This window comes from Onychomys torridus, chromosome 18, assembly GCF_903995425.1.
Source record: "Onychomys torridus chromosome 18, mOncTor1.1, whole genome shotgun sequence".
Lineage (NCBI taxonomy): Eukaryota > Metazoa > Chordata > Mammalia > Rodentia > Cricetidae > Onychomys > Onychomys torridus.
Window position 1 is genome coordinate 33,858,491 of NC_050460.1, and position 20,236 is coordinate 33,878,726.

A 20,236-nucleotide genomic window follows, 5' to 3' on the forward strand; every position below is an offset into this window, starting at 1 on the left:
TAGGCAATTCTGTTTAGGACCAGTCCGGTAGAGAAGAGGCGTCTGGACAGGCTCGGGTTGGCTGCCGGCAAGTCGCAGGACCTATAGGTACCTCCTCAGGCCAGCCCCCATTCACCAGACACTTGCCCTAACAAGGTAGCGCTGGGGATCAGCCCTGGGTGACGTCAACCCCGTCGTCCCACCCACCGGAGGCGTGTCCCGTCATTCACCGGCGCACACTAGACGCACCAGTTTCCCGAAGACCTGGCGCAGACTCCAAGCCCTCACTTCCTCCTTGGCTTCACCCAGCTGGCTCCTGGGGGCGGGGCTAAGGACGGAGGGGAGGCGGTGCTGCGCCTGCGCGGGGAGGATTCCAGGGTCTGGGACGCGGCGCACTGATCTAAGTGACTGGAGGCAAGATGCAGGTGAGCGTGGCGTGGTCGGGACCCCAAGGCTAGGGTCGTTTGGTTTGGGGGGCTCGAGCCAGACCTGGAACCAGGTGTACACGAATTACCCCAGTTCGGCAGACTGCGGTGAGGCCGTACAAAAAAAAAAAAAAAAAAAAAAAAAGCCTGCGCAGGCGCACCGCGAGAGGGCGGGTGTAGTTTCCCCAGGCTCGGGCTGGGTGCTCCTGCTCGGGTGTGTCCTGCCCCGCAAATCTGTCTTTTGGGGGGCCCTGACCCTGGAGTCGTCCTCTTCCAGGTCTGATGAAGGCCTCGACTCTTCTATCTAGAGTTAACTCTTTACCCAACGCTAGTGTTTCTGGGGGAGCTTTCTGGTTTCCAGAGCTGAGCCCTCAGGCCAACTTCAAGAGTTAATTTCTAAAATGAAGAAAATCAGAACCTCTGAGTTGTTTTTGTTTGTTTGTTTTTTTTTTTTTTCTGAGCTGGAATTTGCTGATAGTATTTGACAAAAGTTCAAAGAAAGTGCTAGAAAACGCCATGGAAATAAGACTCTTTTAAGTGCAAAAATCTGTGGCGGCCGCATTTGTCACTGCCCAAGGACTCAGCCCTTCTGTGTCGCTGTATTTAAGAATTCTGAAGAGTCTGGATGGAGGGTAGATGGGGCATACCGTTGTGGGCTCCAGCAGTGGGGACTGGAGGGGTTTGCGGTCTATTCATCCAGCAAGCCCACCAAAAGCCAGGTACCCCTGGAAGGTAAAGAGAAAGTTGAGGAACTTCTGGGGACTCCTCTGCATTGTTGATTCTTCAGGTCCCTACTTAAAAATGCCACTCTTCACTTTCTCTGACCACCTTGCTAAAAGGAAATGTCACCTTTCTTGTGCTCTGTCTCAGCCAGATTGTGACACAGAGTGAGGTTGGAGCCTGGTTGTCCCACGGTCCTTCCCTTGAGTTCATAAAATGAACCAAGTTCTGAGCCCTGTTATCAGTGTTCTGCTAAACCGTGCCAACCCAGAATAATGGGGCATCTGAGTTGCAGGTCCGAGACCACTTTGATCCTAGTCACTTTGGCTAACTGTTCCTCTTGGCAGTATCGGCTCCTGTCCAAGTACTAATCAGGCCCGACCTTGCTTAGCTTCTGACCCGAGAACATCAGGTAGGTTCAGGGTGGTATGGTCAGAGATGGCAGTGTCTTTCTGAGTGCCATACCTCACTGCATTGGGGGGCAAGAGTTGGCTCAGCTGAAGGGAAGTGCCTAGCGTTTAGTGTTTAATAAACTTTAGCCGTCATGAGTGACTTGGGGGGGGTGGGGTCTGCTCTCCAGATTTATCCTTTAGACTTGATAAAGTTTAGCGAAATCAGCCTAGGCTCCTCCTCCCTGAGTCTACAGCAGCCACTCAAGACTGAAGCTCAGAATGTCACAGCGTCTTTGCTTTGGGCTCTTTGTGTTGGTTGGTCCCTCTGCCTGAAATGTTATTTTCTTTGTTGGGGGGAGGGCAGCCCAGCTTCCCTAAAGAGACATTCTCAGCACTCCGAGATAAAGGTAAAACTTCTTTAATTAGTGGATAGCTGTAGCCTGTTGGCTCAGAGAGGCCCAGCTTCAAGCAGAGATCTTTCATGGTCTGTATAGGGTTAGGCATTGTCATAGTCTTGTGATCATCTCAGGGTGGTCTTTTTGCTGAAGCTGAAATTTGCAGGTTTCTGATTAAGACAGATGAAAACCCCTTTTAGAAACAGCATAAGCCAGCGTCTTAGGGTTTCGTATTGCTGTGATGACATCCCATTGACCAAAAGCAACTTGGGGAGGAAAGGGTTTATTTGGCTTACACTTCCATGTCCTAATCCATCACTGAAGGAAATCAGGGCAGAAATTCAAACAGGACAGGATACTGGAGCCAGGAGCTGATGCAGAGGCCATGGAGGGGAGCTGCTTACTGGCTTGCTCAGTCTGCTTTCTTATAGAACCCAGGACCACCAGCCCAGGGATGGCCCCACCCACAATGGGCTGGGACCTCCCCCATCAATCACTAGTTAAGAAAATGCCTTACAGGCTTGTCTGCTTCCCGCCTAGTCTTCTGGAGGCATCTTCTCAATTAAGGTTCCCTCCTCTCAGATGACTATAGTTGGAGTCAAGTTGACATAAAACCAGCACAGTGAGCAGTTCAGTTTTAGCTCTGTTGTCTCAATTCAGAGACGGCGTCTTACTTTGCTTCCTTATTCCTATGTAACCAAGTATTTCCTAAGAAAGCTTGTTAATCACACTTAAGTCAAAGCTTGCTGTTTTCCTTTTCTCTTTCACTCTGGCTGACTCCTTGTCACCCTCATGTAATAATTAAATGTCCTCTCTGGAGAGCATCTCTGTCCATGGTGTGAAATGTCCCCTTTAACTCCAGACCAGTGGTTCTCAACCTTCCTAATGCTGTGACCCTTTAATACGGTTCCTCGTGTTGTGGTCACTCCCCAACTATAAAATTATTTTGTTGCTGTTGCATAACTGTAATTCTGCTCCTGTTACATTGCAGTGTATCTGATATGCAGGGTATCTGCATACATGTCGCAACCCATAGGTTGAGAACCACTACTGTAGACCAACAACTGTTTGTCATTGCGCTTGACACAGCTTGTTTCCATAACAACTTGTAGTTTGCATATGTACTTGTTTACAACCTACCTCTTCACCTTGACTGTAGTGGCTCCTGTGTCTATCATGCCCACTAGCCCATCCTTCTTGGTTACTGCCCAGTTCATTAATTTGCCTGCTATAATGTCTTTGTTAGATTTTTATTGCTGTGGTAAAACACCATGACCAAAAGCAGTTTAGGGAGGAAAGGGTTTTGTTTTTTCATCTTACAACTTTCAGGTCACAGTTCATCATTAAAAGACGTCATGACAGGACCCCAGACAGGAACCTTGAGGCAGGTTTGAGGAGCCAGGGACCTTTGGAGGAATGTTGTTTACTGGCTTATTCGCTTGGCTTGCACAGTTTGCTTTCTCATATAAAAACCTTCCCCAGGGGTGGCCCTGCCCACAGTGGACTGGGCTCTTCCACATCTGCCATCAATCAAGAACATTGCCCGCCCCCTAGGCTTGTCTATAGGCCAGTGTGACATTTGAGGCTCCCTGTTCTCACATGACTAGTTTGTGTCAAGTGGACAATACAAGTAGTCACTTAAAATCTGTTGCGGGAATCACGTCACTGTGAGATCTTAAAGTCAGGGGGCATCTCCAGTCATCATCTCCCTGGACCTCAGAACTAGGAGCTTCAGAGGCACCCTACAACCCCGAAGTCCATATCTTTGTCAAATGATCAGATGCCTTTATGGTCAGATTCACTTTTGTAGAAATTCATTATAGTTTTAAATAAAATTTGTTTAAATTAGAGTGAACATACTAACCAGAAGGTAGATCAAAGCCTGGGTTTCAGTCTTGATGCCAATCAGCGAATCATTTCCTGAGTTTTACTCCAGAGCTGGCTCCTCAGGGAGACTTCAAGGGTGGTAGATCTTTCGATGCTCTCAGGACTAGACCACGGGGTAATTTCCTCCTCTTCACCCCCTTTCCCGTTTCTCACTTGGCCCCACATTATGCCTTCTCTCCTGCACTTTGCCCTCACTGAGTCCTTGTCTTTGCTGTCCCAGGACCCCAATGCAGACACCGAGTGGAATGACATCTTACGCAAGAAGGGCATCCTGCCCCCGAAGGAGAGCCTGAAGGAACTGGAAAAGGAAGAAGCAGAAAAGGAGGAACAGCGACTGCTTCAGCAGTCAGTAGGTGAGCATGCTCACTTCTTCCTTTGCTCTGTGGCTGGCTGGCTGGCTGTGGAAACAAGCCACCAACCCCTGTAGTAGAAGAACCTTCTGGGCAACAGCCAGGAGGCAGCGCTGGAGCCCTGGCATCAACCTTGTGAGTGATGGCTAGATAGGTAACCCGAAGAGCAGAGAGTGAGCTACCCTGTGGCCTACGGTCCTTGTCTGTCACAGGAGCATGTGGCTTTGGACAGTGCCATTGAAATTTGTTCAAGTTTTTAGTGTTTGTGTTCTCTTGAGGCTGTGTTTTATTAGTCTTTGTGGCTTGGTTAAGAACATCAACATAGATGTTTGAGATGATGCCTGGTGTCTGACAGGAGATTTCTCAAAGGTCTCCCCACCTGCATCAGCTTCCCCCAGCGTTGGTCCAAAGGTGCCTGATCCCTGCTGAATCACAATGTGTATGTGAGGCCAAGGCATCCGAAGGGTAGACAGGTGCCTTGGGGGTTTCGGATACTTCCCAGCTGAGAGATGTTGACCAACAGATCTGGCACTTTTGCCCTGTTCATGTGTGAATGCTTGTTTAGAGGGAGATGTAGTAAGATGAATCTTGTTTATTGAATGATCTTTATGTGTTGGGTGTTGTTCTGGGAAATGGAGATTAGTGGAACACAGACTGGACAAAAGTCATATGTCTTTATATTTCAGTAGCAACAGAAGTAAAAGGGATAAGGTGGGGAGGGGTGGGAAGGTTGGACAGTGGGATAGATTGTGTTTTCATTGGGCAGAGGGGACCTCACTGAGATGACATTTGAGTAGACCTAGATGAGGCGAGGTGAGGTAAGCTCCTTCAGCAAGTAGAAAGCTGGCTTGGGATCCTAGAGAACCCATGAGGAGGTCTTCAAGACAGGGGAAGCAATAGAAAAGTTTACAAGAGCCTCCCAGAGCCCGCCCACTTGGACCCTGAATCACCCACTAAAGAGCCCAGCTTTTTTTTTTTTTTAATGCCAAGATGGGAAGTTACTGGAGGTTGAAACAGAATGGCATGCCCTGTATTTTAACAGCACCATCTTACTGAGCGTAGACATTGCCTGGATGTGCAAAGTTGAGGAACAGGGAGAGCTTTCTAATGCAGTCATTCAGGCAAGAGACACCATTGGCTTGGACCGGTGGAGGAGAGGACCAGTGGTCAGAGCTGGGCGTCGTGTGAAGGAGGGCTGGCAGAATTGGCTGATGGATCCCAGTGTTGTGTGAGAGAGAGAAAAGACAAGGAAGCCTGCTAGGCTTGAGTAGTCTGAGGGGTAGAGATCAGCTCCCAGCATGAGTAAAGAAGGCTGAGAGAGCCAGGCAGTGGTGCTTGGGTCTGAGATAAGGTGGGAGACAACCCCACTTCTGGAGCCAGCCTAGAGCTCACATAGCACAGGGCAGTTTGCCAATGTCATGTAGTGTAGGGGACATAAGTGTTACGACTGGTGGGTCCGTCTTTTTAAACAGTACCTTAGTTTTTGTCTCAGTGGGCTGGGCCTTCAAGAGTGGTGTGCACATACATAAGAACAGCGAAAACATGAAGGGGTGTGTGTGTGTGTGTGTGTGTGTGTGTGTGTGTGTGTGTGTGTTCATCTTTTCATTTTCATGCTCCTGTCAATGAAACGGAATTCAGTGAAAACATACGAAGACATGACTTTGGAAGAGCTAGAGGAGAATGAGGATGAGTTCAATGAGGAGGACGAACGTGCCATCGAGATGTACCGGTCAGTGCCATCCGCAGGGACCGGGTGGGGTCTGGGGCGGGGCACTGAGATGTGTGTTCTTTGAACTTTGGGAACAAATGTGCCGTCGAGATATACCAGTCAGCGCCATCCACAGGGACTGCGTGGGGTTTGGGGGACACTGAGATGTGTGTCCTTTATCATGAGGCCAGTCAGTCAGCCCGATCACAGGGATGGTCTTCTGAAAGTTGTGGTGCGTGCTTGTGTACAAGTGTCCATCTGTGTACTTAAGTGCGGTCTCCCTGTTGTGCAGGCAGCAAAGGCTGGCTGAGTGGAAAGCGACTCAGCTGAAGAACAAATTTGGAGAAGTTTTAGAGATCTCAGGAAAGGACTATGTTCAGGAAGTCACCAGAGCCGGCGAGGGCTTGTGGGTGATCTTACACCTGTACAAGCAAGGGTAAGCTGACTTCCACGTGGTCTGTAAAGTGTGGGGTTGAGTTTCTGTCCAGTCCGTATGGGGCTTAACCTATGTAGGAGGTTTTGTTTTTATGTTTTGTTTGTGTGGTTTACCTGCACTTGGGTTCTTTGTTTTTGTGGCTGATTGGCCCACACCTTAGCGCTCAGTTTTTCATCTCAAGACTTTTAAATTAATATTTGTGAGTAATGTGTGTCTATTAAAAGCATAGAGCAAGGTCTTAAATTTCTTTTGTTAAAAAAAAAAAAAAAAAAGAATTCGGGGTTGGGGATTTAGCTCAGTGGTAGAGCGCTTGCCTAGCAAGCGTAAGAGCAAGGTCCTGGGTTCGATCCTCAGCTCCGGAAAAAAAAAAGTCTGCCAGTACAGTAGTACACACTAGCACTCCCAGCATGAGAGGCTGAGGCCAGAGGACTATGACAGAGTTCAAGTCTAGCCTGGGCTACATAGCAGAATCGAGGACAGCATGGGTTACATGGCAAGACCCAAATCTTAAAAAACAAAACCCACAAAAGCTCAAATCAGGTTACCCTTCCCTGGAGAGGAATTGGCATTTGAGAATTCTGTGAGACCGATGACTTACAGATGGCCAGGGGTGACCTTGAGATGATACCTGCCGAGAGATACTGTGGCCGCCTGTGTTTGCTCGACCTTCACCTGTGCACAGGGTGCTGGATTGGAAATCACTTCAAGGCAGGAAGTGCTGCTCTCTGGTCTGTTTTCTAAACGACCCTTACAGAAAGACATGGCAGTTTTCAAAACTATCAGAGCTGTGTTCTCAGATTTATTGTTCAATTAAATTGAATTTGGATTTAGAATTACTCACTTTCCCTGAACACACTAGAATAGATACTTTTTTTTTTTTTGTAGAAATGTGTGTTCATCCTGCTGTCGCAAACACCCTGTGAAGCCCTTCTGAGGTTTCTGTGTCAGTGGAAGGACCTCAGGGCTCTGCCCTGTCTGCTCATAGATCACAGCTGCTCTGTTTTCTCTTCTCGTGTTCCAGGATTCCCCTCTGTTCCCTGATAAACCAGCACTTAAGTGGACTGGCCAGGAAGTTTCCCGATGTGAAATTTATCAAAGCCATCTCAACGACCTGCATCCCCAATTACCCCGATAGGAATCTGCCCACGGTATTCGTCTATCTGGAAGGTGACATCAAGGCCCAGTTCATTGGCCCTCTGGTGTTCGGCGGCATGAACCTGACGAGAGATGGTGAGGGGCTCTTGGCGGCTTGAGGGTCTTGTGAGAGGTGGGCAGGGCCACCCCCCGACAGGGAGTGCCTGCTTCCTAGACAGGTGTCATGGTTTGTACAGTTTACCTCCGCCTCTGTATGGCTGAGCGCATCGAATTTCTCACTCCTGCAGAGTCACCAGGAGCAGTGAGCTGGGCTCTCTTGTTCTGGGTGAGAAGAGGCACCCTGGACTCACCTTTACTTCCTATTAACATCAAGTATATTTCGCTTATCCGGTGGAATGTTATGTTTTCAGGTGGAGCTTAAGATCACAGTGTTTGTTTTTAGTTTAGCTCATGTGGTAATGACACTTGCTCATATGTGTTTGTGTTTTTCTATAGTCTTAGTTGACTCCCAGTAGTCTTGAATTTTAAATTTCATTTAATTCTATCTTTAACATATTCCTTTACACCTGCTACCCATAGGAGTGTTAAAATATATATGACATGTGACTCAGAATTGGAGGCTAGAGACATCTCTGTCAAGTGAAATTCTTTATCTCTTCGTTGAAATACGATCCATCCAACTGCCTTACTTCTCTTCCAAATATACTTTTTAAACATGGTGTTTTGTACTTTCACACTCAGTTATTCAGCCTAGGAAGTCCAGACATGGGCACATACACAAGACAGGTCAGTTATATTCCAGTGTTCAGAAGCCTACGGGGTTCCAAATTAATACAAACCTGATTTTGGGTTCTTGTGGTTATGCTGTGAGATGAGGTTTTCTCTTAGGAAAGCGAACAGCACCTGAAGGGGGTTCACTTTGTCTTCTGATTCCTGAGGCTGAGATGTCAAAGGCGCAGCGCAGACTTCTGTTGGCCTCTGGGGAAGGCCTTGTGTTGTGTCCTTGTGGAGAAGGGGAGGCATATGAGGAAGGAGGATGTGTGGGAGCGACTGAGAGGGCGTGGCAAGCTTGCTGTGAGCCACATCCTGTTTCTTTTCCTTTTTGTTTTTTATTTGTTTGTTTTTTGTTTTGTTTTGGTTTGGTTTTTTTTTGAGACTGGGTTTCTCTGTAGCCCTGGCTACCTGACTATACTGGAACTCTCTGTAGACCAGGCTAGCCTTGAGTTCAGAGAAATCTGCCTGCCTCTGCCTCCCGACTTCTAGGATTAACGGCCACCTGCAACCCACTTTCTTGAGAATCAGTGTAGTCTTGTGACATTAGTCCCTCTTAAATGCCCCAGCGCCAGATTACTGTAGGGACAGCTGAAGTCAACATCAGTTCTGGTGACTCAAGGCGCACCATGTGTAACTAGCAGATCTCTTGAGGCATGTCATGTGTAACTAGCAATTCTGGTGAGGCACACTATGTGTAACTAGCAGTTCTGGTGAGGCACCCCATGTCTAACTAGCAGCTCTAGTGAGGCATGCCATGTCTAGCTAGCAGTCCTAGGGAGGCACACCAGTTCTAACTACCAGTGTACAGCTGGTGCTACTGTCTTTATTTCCAGAAAAGGTCTTACATGAGGGTTAGTACATCTGTATATGTAATGACTGTAAGTGAGTAGTAATGTTAAATGCACGTGTGTGTGTATGCGTACATATAAATAAATAGTCTTGAGTCAAGAATCAGAAACCTTATTTTTTTTCCTGTAAAGAGCCTGTTTTCACAGCATTCAACCATAATACCTGGAGCTAAAAATACTCAGGTATATGATCATCTTGGTGGCACACACTGCCCCCAGCATTACTGAGGTGCAGCTCATTAAAAAAAAACAAAACAAAACTAAGTGTTAAGGTTATAAGGTTTCTAAGGGGTACAACACGTTGACAGCAAGATCGCAGTCAGTTGGGCTCATCTGTCACCTCGCTCCCTTACCCCCTGTCATTGGTGACAGTTTTATGTCTACTTTCTAAGCACGTTTCAGGTATGTAGTTCCTTATTAGCTGTGGTCACCAGGCTGCCCCTTAGGCCCTCAGAGCTTTTCATCTTACATTGGAAGGCTTTTTACCATTTGACCGTCTGGTTGTATCTCCAGCCCCTGGCAACCACCCCTCAAACCCTGTTTCATGGAGGACTTTACATAATAAAGTTTGATAAACTAGAGCTGGCTGTCAGTTGTAGTGGGACTGTCCAGTTAAGCAAGCCGAGCTACCTGGGGTCTTTGACATCACCTGATTTTGCTCCCCGGGTCTCCCGCCATGAGGCGATTCACTGCTGGTAAGAGTGGAGCTTACAATACAGGAACGTGTTGGTGGGCACCCATTTTGATTCACGTGGATGCTTTGAGCTGACTGGATGGGATATCAGACCCCGTGAAGCTGGAAATTTTCCTTTTATTAATTAAAATGAGATCTCACTGTTAGGTCCTGCCACACTGTAGGGATGTTTCCTCTGAATGCTCCATGAGGAAGCTGAGAGGCGGTAGGTAGCATTGGCCGACACGTGGTTCTTGGTATCTTCCTGTCATTTTCTTGCAGGATCGGGTTTATAGAGTGTGTCATTTGCTCATCACTTAAAAAGGCACTTCAAGTTTTCCTTCCTAAGAGTTTCTTCCCCACTACTCCTTTCTCTTCTTTCAAACGGCACTAAAATGGTCACCAAATTTTGATGGTCTTTTTTTTTTTTTTTTAACCCTCTCAGGAAAAATTTAAATTGTCTTATGGGCTTTGGGTGAGGATCCCTTTGAGGGGACCTGGTGCCTTATGCTAGTTGCTTTTTCTTTGTCTTGCAGAGTTGGAGTGGAAACTGTCGGAGTCAGGAGCAATCAAGACAGACCTGGAGGAGAACCCCAAGAAGCCGGTCGAGGATGTCTTGCTGTCCTCGGTGCGAGGCTCTGTCCCCATGAGAAGGGACAGTGATTCTGAGGGTGACTAAGATAACAGCCACTGTACCTTTTTGAACTTTCTTGATAGGACGTATTGTCTGGATGTTTAATAAGGAGGAAAAAGCAAAAATTTATCGTATTTTGGTTTTTAACCTTTTTATAATTATTTAAATTTTATACATTCAGAAATCATCATTGCTGGAAATTTTATTAAATTCCTTGAAACTCTTTTTAAATTAATAATGTTTCTTTAAGAAAAATTTAAACAAGCTTTATGCCAAATATCTGTTTTCCTACATATATTTCAGCAAACCATGAAACTGTTTAGTATTTTTTGACATGCAACTGTGTAGAAAAGAATGTGGAGTTTTTTTGTTTGTTTGTTAATAATGTGAATAAATTAACTGTTTAAAAAATAATTGCAAAAAATGAGCTTTATAGTTAGACTATTTTATTTTCATTTTATAAAGCTAGCAAAAGAACTATCAGCTAAATATATATATAGGAATAATCTTCAAATGGGGGAAAATCTTAATGTGTGTCCTATCTGAAGAAATGGCTGATAATATTTTTTGAGACAAATGCTGTTTTTATCAAATTAGCTGACAGATGTCAACTAACTGCCATGTCTATTTTCAGTGAAGTCTTTGAGTTAAGCTAATGCGTTAAGATGCCAGCTATTCTTTGTGGTGGTGGCATGCACCTTAATCCCAGTACTGAGGGGCTGGAGCAGGCAGGTCTTGTTCAAGGCCAGCCTGGTTTACAAAGTTCCAAGCTAGCCAAGGCTACATCACCAAACCCTGTCTCAAAAACAAAACCAAGACACCTAAAAAGATAGAAGCTTTTTTGGGCTATCAGGTCCTGGTTAGATTTGGTTTCTGGAAATAAGGTTTACAATCTTAAAGATAAGAGTCTAAGAACACAGAGTTTGTCCAGATTATACTGTACATTTTATTTTTTGTGGGTAATTCAAAGACTGAGAGTGAGCAGGGACCCACTTTGTATGTCTTGTTTTCTGTTTTGTGAGAGCCCACACTGCTGAATTGAAGCACACCTTTTGAGATGTTTAGCGGCAGAGGTGCTCGTGAAATTTTAATGGCAATGTTGGAGTAATCTCAGGAGTGTTTTCACGTGTAAAGACCACGCGTGACTTGTCCGAGCACTGCTTTTAGAATCTCTATAGTGACTGAACACTGTAAAGTTAGGTGTTACGTTTGCCTTAAAGCAGTGCTTCTCAACCTGTGGGTCATGACTCCTTTGGGGGGTCTCATACAGATATCCTGCTTATCAGATATTTACATTATGATTTATAACAGCAAAATTACAATTATGAAGTAGCAATGAAATAATTTTATGGTTGGGGTCTTCACAGCATGAGGAACTGTAATAAAGGGTCACAGCATCAGGAAGGTTGAGAACCACTCAGAGACTGAATTTTTTTTTGTTGTTGTTGTTTTTTGTTTTTTGTTTTTCGAGTCAGGGTTTCTCTGTGTAGCTTTGCGCCTTTCCTGGAACTAGCTTTGTAGACCAGGTTGGCCTCAAACTCACAGAGATCCGCCTGCCTCTGCCTCCTGAGTGCTGGGATTAAAGGCGTGCACCACCAATGCCTGGCTCAGAGACTGAATTTTTACACTAAAGGAAAAGGGCTGTACCCAGATGCAGGCAGTGTGCACAGTTGTGGGGAGCTGCAGGCTTGGTGCTTCTGAGGAGCCCAAGCATGACCTAATGCTAACAGTCACTGTATCACTTTGATCTCAATGAGAACACGGCCTCCATGCCAGATAACAACCTGGTTGACTGATGGATACAATGATGGCGAGGATGGTACACAGCAACAGCTCTGGTACCTGTGGCCTTGGCCAGTGAGCTCCGCCTACTAACATGGTGCTGGCACCCAAGCAGCTGTTCAGCATCTGTCTGCATTTGCTGCAGACACTGGCAGTAGCATTATCATCTGAAACTGGGATTGTGATGTGCGCCTGAGCTGCCAGTGTCTGTAGTTCAGCTAATTCTGGGGGATGTGCCCATGGCATTTGCCACGCCCCTCTGCCAACTTTTTTGCGTTTAGATGAGACAGAGGTGATGAGACTTGGTTCATTTTCAATTAAAAAAAAATTAACTTATCCTTTTTACTTAAGTGTATGTGTGCCTGCCTGCGTGCGTTTATGTGCATCACAGGGATGCAGGAACAAGCCCACAGAGGCCATTGGATCCTCTAGAACTGGAGTTATGGGCAGTTATGAGCTGCCATGTGGATGCTGAGGACCAAACCCATGTCCTCTGCAAGAGCTGAAAGCCTTCTTGACCACTGAGCCATCTCCTTAGCCCAGAAACTTGCTTCTTAAACACAGGGTTCATATAATTGCACAGCAGGAGATGCAGATAAGTCTAGAGTCCTTTCAGAAAGCACAGAAACACTAGACAATAGGGAAAGAACACCCAGACTACAGTGGTAGGCATATATTGCTGGACAGGTCTCTGGAGCAACACAGTAAAGCTGACATCTTAACTGTGAACCATGCTGATAAGTGACTGAGTAGAGAGGGGAGAAAGGGAATGAGCCCCCACGAAGAACCCCTAAGTAGCTTAATGTAGTTTCTTAACCCCTAAGGCACTCCATTCTTAACGGGCGGTTTCCAAAGTGCAGTGTTGGTGGGAGGTTGCAGGGGCAAAGGTTAAAATCCAGGCCAAGCCACGTTGACAATGGAGCCTGCTTCATGATGTGATGAAAAGGGCATCTTACCTCTGTGGTCCTTCTGAAAATCTATAACTGCCAATATTGAGAAATCCTATCAGTCAAGAAACGATATGAGGTGTAGGGCTGTCTGTTAGCTTCCTAATTAAGGAAAAGGCTACACTAGAAGTTTATTTTTTAAAGATGGCTCACGAATCATCACAAATGGAAACTGGGGTGGGAAAGCAGTGCTCAGTTCTCGACTGTCCTGTGCCTGTAAAAATACGTTGTAACTGGAGGGCTACCCAAGTCTTAGTTTCGATCTGCCCAAAGGTGGGGCCTGAGCCAGCACTTGGGTGCTGTGATTGGGATGAATCCTCAGGCTGTAGAAGAGAAGGCTCAGAGAGGAAGTCAGGGTTGGGGTGGGGAAGATGGAGAACCAGGCTGGAGGGTAAGAAAGACAATCACTGGGTAGCGCAGACACCCTCCAGTGTTGTTCATCCACAGATGGGAGCCTGGGTTTGGGGTTCCCCAGTCCTGGCTCCCATGGGTGAGGGCTGCTCTCTGGGGATGTTGACTGCATTTCTTGGCTGTGCGTGCTCCAGAGCAGAACAAGTGTCCTGCCTTGGGAGAAGACAACGGATGCTGCAGGTCAACATGGTTCTGCGCTTGCATGGTCCTGGTTCTGCTTTACTCATTTAGAAGAGATTGCTTGGCTAGCCAGGTATGGGTTTTTGTTGTTTACCCTTCTTGTACATACATTTGAAGGAAAGCAAGTGAAAGGGATTGGGTACAGTATTCTTCAAGTGTCCTTTGATTGAGTAGCTCTGTCTTAGGGCTTTTATTGCTGTGAAGGGACACCATGACCACAGCAACTCTTACAAAAGAAAACATTTAACTAGGGTGGCTTGCTTACAGTTTCAGAGGTTCAGTCCTTTATCATCATGGTGGGGAGCATGGTGGCATGCAAGTAGACAGGATACTGGAGAGGTAGCTGAGAGTCCTACATCTTTCAGGCTAGAGGAAGTAAATTGAGACACTGGGCAGTATCCTGAGCATAGGAAACCTTAAAGCCCTCCCCTACAGTGACACACTTCCTCCAGCAAGGCCACACGCACTCCAACAAGGCCACACCTCCTAACAGTGTTACTACCTATGAGATTATGGGGGCCAATTACATTTAAACCACCACATTCCACTCCCTGGCCCCCATAAGCTTGTAAGAATATCATAATGCAAAAATTCATTTAGTCCAACTTCCAATGTTCACCTAGTCTATCACAGTCTCAACAATGTTTTAAACAGTGTTTAAAAGTTTAAAGTTCAAGTCTCTTCTGAGATTCATGCAATCTCTCAACTGTGATCACCTGTAAAAATCAAAATAAAAAGGCAGATCACATATTTCCAACATATAATGGCCCAGGGTATATATTACCATTCCAAAATGCAGAGCATAGTGAGGAAATACTGGACCAAAACAAGACTGAAAACCAGCTGGGCAAACTCCAAACTATATGCATCTTCATGTCTGATGTCAAAATGCTCTTCAGATCTCCAACTCCATTCAGCTTTGTTGACTAAAACACACTTCTTTCTCGTGGGCTGGTTCCACTCCCTGTTATCAGCTCTCCTCGGCAGGTATCCCACAGCTCTGGCCTCTCTAACTTCTTGGGTTCTCAGGCAATCCAGGCTTCACCTTCACAGCTTCATGCAGTGGCCTATTAGCCTAGGCGTCTCCATGTCCCCATAACTCCTTTCTTTTATCCTTAACTCTAAAGCCAGAACCATGTGGCTGAAGCTCCCAAGTTCTGCTTTCTGGGGCTGGAGCATGGCCCCCTAGTTCAATTATATCTTTACCAGATTTCTGTTTCCCATGGTTTCCTTTACTGAAACTGGATCTCTAGACCAGGTTAGCCTCAAACTCAGAGATCTGCCAGCCTTCCCAGTGCTGGTACTAAAGGTGGGCCCCACCACACCCCACAACCCCTAAGTTTTTCTTTAGTTTCTTTCCACAAGTTGGAAACCTAGCTGGATGGGATCTTGCCCAGAGGTCACCGCTCCCTTTATTCCATTTCTTAATTCATTTATCTCCTTGAACACAGGAGTTAGCTCTATTCCATTTCCTTGTGCCCTCTTTCTCCTCAAAATTTATATTTTGTAACTTATCCTGTTCAGCTTGCTTCTTTCCTTATAAATCCTCATTAGAGTTACCACTAAAAACTACACGACAGAGTCTATACTAGGCTGTTATGAGATTTCTTCTGCCAATGGAATTAATCCAGAACTCTTCTCTTTAGCCTTAAGCAGACTCTTCAGACAAGAGCAAAAAGCAGCCAGTTTCCTCACCAAAATATTATAAGACCAGTCTCTAGGCCACATACTAACATTTTCTCTGGAACTTCCTGAGTGAGCCCCCAAAGGTTCAAATAACTCTCAGTACCACTGTCTTCCATACTCCCACTAGTAAGGCCCATTAAGCAGCAATTAAAACATTCTACTGCTTTCATAACCCAAAGTACCAAAGTCAAAATTCCTCCAAATAAAAACATGGCCAGGCCTATCACAGACCCCAGTCCCTGACACCAACTTCTGAACCATTCCTGCCAGTTAAGATGCTGGTGCTTTCCAGATCCCACCAGCAGGTGGCACACGCCGACAACTTAATCACAATAGCCAGGGCCAAGGAAACCTTTTAGAGGTACCCTGACTTCACAGATGTTAAAAATGAGGAGCGAATGTGCTTTGAATGAGTGATGATGTAGATTGAGCCCAGAGTGGTAAAGATGTATCAGGTTATTTGAGTTTAACTTGACCACTCCAGCTTTTAAACTTCAACTCTCCATGTCTGTTTAAAGTTTCTTTATTAAACTTTAACATGCTGAGAACACCAGCTTCCTAATAAGAGTGATGCTGTTCCAACCCCTGGAGTACTTATTAAAGTGAGTGCAATCTCCTAAAGAAAGAGTAGCCAACTTTAGGTAAGCAACTTCCTGAGACGGCTTCTTGCAGTTGCCATAACAACGGAGATGCATCAAAGAGAGGTAGAAGCCAATGATCAGATCCCTCGATGGCTAAAGCTGGAATGATTTGAGCCATGCAGCAGATATTCTATTATCACCTGAGGCATAGAGTAATTACACAGTATCTATTATGTGAATATACATGTGCGGGGGTGGGGGGGGGAGGAATTTGACAAGCAGAAATGAATGTTTGCCTCAGCACAACTTTTTCTTCCTGGTGGCGTTTGAGATGTCCACAGCATAAGTTATTCTCACCCATAGCGTGCACCTGTACTGAAAGTCCTATTGAGAGCATCTCATCAGGGTCAGTAGACCCGGCACCTCCAGGCCCTCTCCTTTACTGATTCTGTCCCAGTGCTCTTGGGAACCCGATGTGAGAAATTACTGGTTTGGCTCCCAAACTGCCCCAAATCCCTGCAGCAAGTTTTCGGGAGCAAGAGACACTCTGGGTTTTGTTTTTTTTGTTTTTTTTTTTTTTTTTTTTTTTTTTTAATACAGCATGCATGACCAACCAGAAGAGGGCACCAGGCCTTTATTACAGATGGTTGTGAGCCACCATGTGGTTGCTGGGAACTGAACTCAGGACCTCTGGAAGAGCAGTCAGTGCTCTTAACTTCTGAGCCATCTCTCCAGCCCCGACACTCTAGGTTTTAAGGACAATAATGTTATGTGTTTTCAGTCCAGCTCTAGGTGGGTGACAATTTCAACACAAGTTTGTACCACTTTGGACTACGTCGCATCTTTCCAAAGCAGGTTCCTTGGCTGTTTCCCCTTTGATAAGTAATGTAAACCAGAATTCCTAAAAAGAAGCTATGTCTGCAAAGACTGGCTGAATGAAGTCAGAGTGATGTGGAGAGGTTGGAATGTTAACAGGTCCAGAGGCTGATAACATTATCTTGGGCTAGCTTTGGCCCTGAATAGCCAGCCATTCCTTGCTCACCTCTGTGTCAGAACTAACATCCTGTGACTAATAGATAGAAATTCTTGGAATCTATTACCTTAGCAGACTATTAGCTTCCACCAACCCAAAAGCTAAAAATGTGATCAAATAGTATCTGAGGCCTATAGAAAAGCTTCCCCCATCTACCCACCTCTCGGATGTACCCACCAATGTATTTTAAACTGACCTTGATTTATGACCTTCTTTGTTCTGTAAAATCTATAAAAACTTCATGAAACTAAATCTGTGTTCCCAGGGCCTGATGACTCAAGGTGGCTCCAGAATAAACTATCTCTTATTTGCTGTAAGGTATGAGCTGTGCTTTCTATGTCAATAGCAGGCACAGCTGTGAGCTGGGTGGGACAGGAAGTGAGATGATATTAGCTTCCAGCTCCAAGCTAAGGGCATTGTGCACGTGACCATCATTCACTCCCCTGGTGTCAATAAGAAGCAGAACATATACATTCATTTTCTTTCAGTTTTCTATCTATCTATCTATCTATCTATCTATCTATCTATCTTTCTATCTATCTATCTATCTATCTATCTATCTATCTATTTTCAAATAGCTAAGTGTGTTTGGTCATAAACTTATTAAGTTGCTTGGCTCTTATAATACTTAATAAAAGGAACTGTTGTCAGCACTTACCCTGCCCACCCAGTGTGTGATGCTGAACTCAGGGCCCTGTGCACATTAAGACAGCACCCTTCTGCTGAGCTCTATCCCAGTCCAAGAAACTGGTCCGTATTTCTTTCAGTTTAATTGCACAGTGAAAACAAAACAAAACGAAACAGTGAACTGTGAGCTGACCTGATGGAAATGTAGGACCTTCTGAAACAGGACGTTGGCTTCCTGGTTTATAAGTGGGTCTGAAGCTCTCCTGGTTGGGTCCAGATCCTTCCCTGAGAATTGATTGGGCCAAATGAGGATCTTGTTGAATATGTCAGGCTGAGACCTGAGGGAACTCGAAAGGCACCAACCTTCCTGAAATACATGGCTCCTTGGCTGTCTATGCTCTCTGTCACAGCAGTAGGGCTTGTGAGCCTCTCACAGTGCCATTAGGGAGCACATGACTTCCCTGGGCCTCGGTTTCCTGTCTACTCAGAGGCCAGCCTATGTCCTCATTGTGAGAATTAAGTGAAGATGCAGGTTTCATGGGTGCCTATGGTCTTGTTGTTACCACCACCACCACCACCACCATCATCCCATTTTATTTCATTTCAAGACGTTAGCACAGGAAAGATTGGCAATGTGGGCTTAGTTTCCCTGGTCTACTGCTTTTGATACTCAGTTGGGCCTCATACGACCTGGATACTTGTAAGTACATCAGTAACACTTAAGGGGATAATTTTTTTTTTTTTTTTTTTTTTTTTTTTTTTTTTTAGTTTTTCGAGACAGGGTTTCTCTGTGTAGCTTTGTGCCTTTCCTGGAACTCGATTGGTAGCCCAGGTTGGCCTTGAACTCACAAAGATCTGCCCCTGGCTCTGCCTCCCAAGTGCTGGGATTAAAGGCGTGTGCCACCACTGCCTGGCTCAAAGGACCCTTTTTTTTGAGCTGAGGATCGAATCCCCAACCCCTGGGATAAATTCTTAATAGTATCTTTTAACTTTCTCATTTAGGAAAGTTCATGCCATTTTCCTTATGTCTCATGTGGCTGCCATTGCACACAGTATCTCTTGTATAGCTATTCCTATGTTCTTCCATATTTTTCTTAGTGTGTTAGGAAATACTCATCTATCTAGGCCATTTTTCCTTTCTGTTGTCCGAGCTAGAAGACGCCTCTCCATAGAAAGCATGAAGCCTTTAAATTGTCACACCTGACCTTATCATTTCCAGGACAATTCAAGTGATGAAATTGCTATTTTATCGTTTTCCCTCACTGACTTCTCATACCCACTGTGGCATCACCGTCTTGAGTTTTACCCAGCCATTCACCAGTGTGAGGAGGCTCAGCCTCTGAAGGTTGGGATGGTATCAACAGGACTGAGGAGGTTGGAGCACGATTGGGCCTCTGGGCCTTCCATTTATCTCTGGAGAATTTGAAGGTGTGGATTCTCTTAACCATCTCTCCAGCCTCAGGATGTGGGTCCTCAGTAGAGGCACGTGGTGTCCACACTCAGCAGGGTGAAGGCCACTGGGGTCCAAGGCACATTCTCCATTTCTCATTGCATTAGAATGGGCTTGAGAGAGGAAATGGACAGAGCACGAAGCAGAAGGGACATTTTGCAATGCAGGGGAGTGACCCTCAAAGCTTCTCGTTCCATTTTTCCCATCGTCCCCCAAGCCTTCTCCCACGCTCTATTCTGCCTCTGTTCCTGCTGGTGACTAGTCCTGGAAGAATGAACTTACAATGTTGGTGGACGTATGTTTACATTGCAATCGGTGCCAGTGGGTTGAGAGAGAATACCTTTGAAATGAGTTCTAAGTCATGTAGGGATGTCCTTTCTGTGACGTGGAAGCTATATAGCTGTGCTGGTTTTATGCCAACTTGACACCAGCTAGAGTTATCTGAAAGGAGAGAATCTCAATTGAGAAAATATCTCTATAAAATCTGGCTGTAGGGCATTTTCTTACTTTTTTTTAAGATTTATTTATTTATTATGTATACAGAAGAGGGCGCCTGAGCTGGTGGTCCTGGGTTCTATAAGAAAGCAGGCTGAGCAAACTATGGTGAGCAAGCCTGTAAGCAGCAACCGTCCATGGCCTCTGCATCAGCTCCTGCCTCCAGGTTCCTGCCCTGTTTGAGTTCCTGACCTGACTTCCTTCATTGATGAACAACAATATGCAAGTATAAGTCAAATAAACCTTTTTGTCCCCAACTTGTTTTTTGGTCATGTTGTTTCATCACAGCAATAGAGACCCTAAGACAATATTGGTTTTTGGAGACAGGGTTTCTCTGTGTAGTTTTGGTGCCTGTCCTGGATCTCGCTCTGTAGACCAGGCTGGCCTTGAACTCACAGAGATCCGCCTGGCTCTGCCTCCTAAGTGCTGGGATTAAAGGCGTGTGCCACTGCTGCTCTGCTAAGACAATGTCTTGTTTCGAATAGATGCAGTTCTCCTAGGACTTGCCCTGTCTATACTTGTATGAGCCGCTGCTAACCCTAACCTTAGACCCACAGGAACATGATAGGAAAAAAAGAGAAGGGGGGGGTGGAGGAGGGAAGAGAAGAGGAGAGGAGAGGAGAGGAAAGAGAGAGAGAGGGGGGAGCATGAGAGACTAATGCAAACAGGACTGGAGGTGTGTAAAGAGGCCATTGCTGTTCCGGCTTTCTTTCATTTGGAAAGGATCA

At 45.6% G+C, this 20,236-nt stretch overlaps 1 protein-coding gene across 1 annotated transcript; it reads left to right on the forward strand.

Moving 5' to 3' along the window:
* The first annotated feature begins 316 nt into the window (after positions 1-316).
* Positions 317-11,042, forward strand: Pdcl3 (phosducin like 3). The gene is made up of 6 exons (XM_036168444.1): positions 317-404; positions 4,019-4,151; positions 5,787-5,877; positions 6,149-6,292; positions 7,314-7,522; positions 10,219-11,042. Exons 1-6 carry the CDS (start codon positions 399-401, stop codon positions 10,359-10,361), a joined length of 726 nt encoding a protein of 241 aa, XP_036024337.1. The 5' UTR covers positions 317-398; the 3' UTR covers positions 10,362-11,042.
* The last annotated feature ends 9,194 nt before the right edge of the window (positions 11,043-20,236 follow it).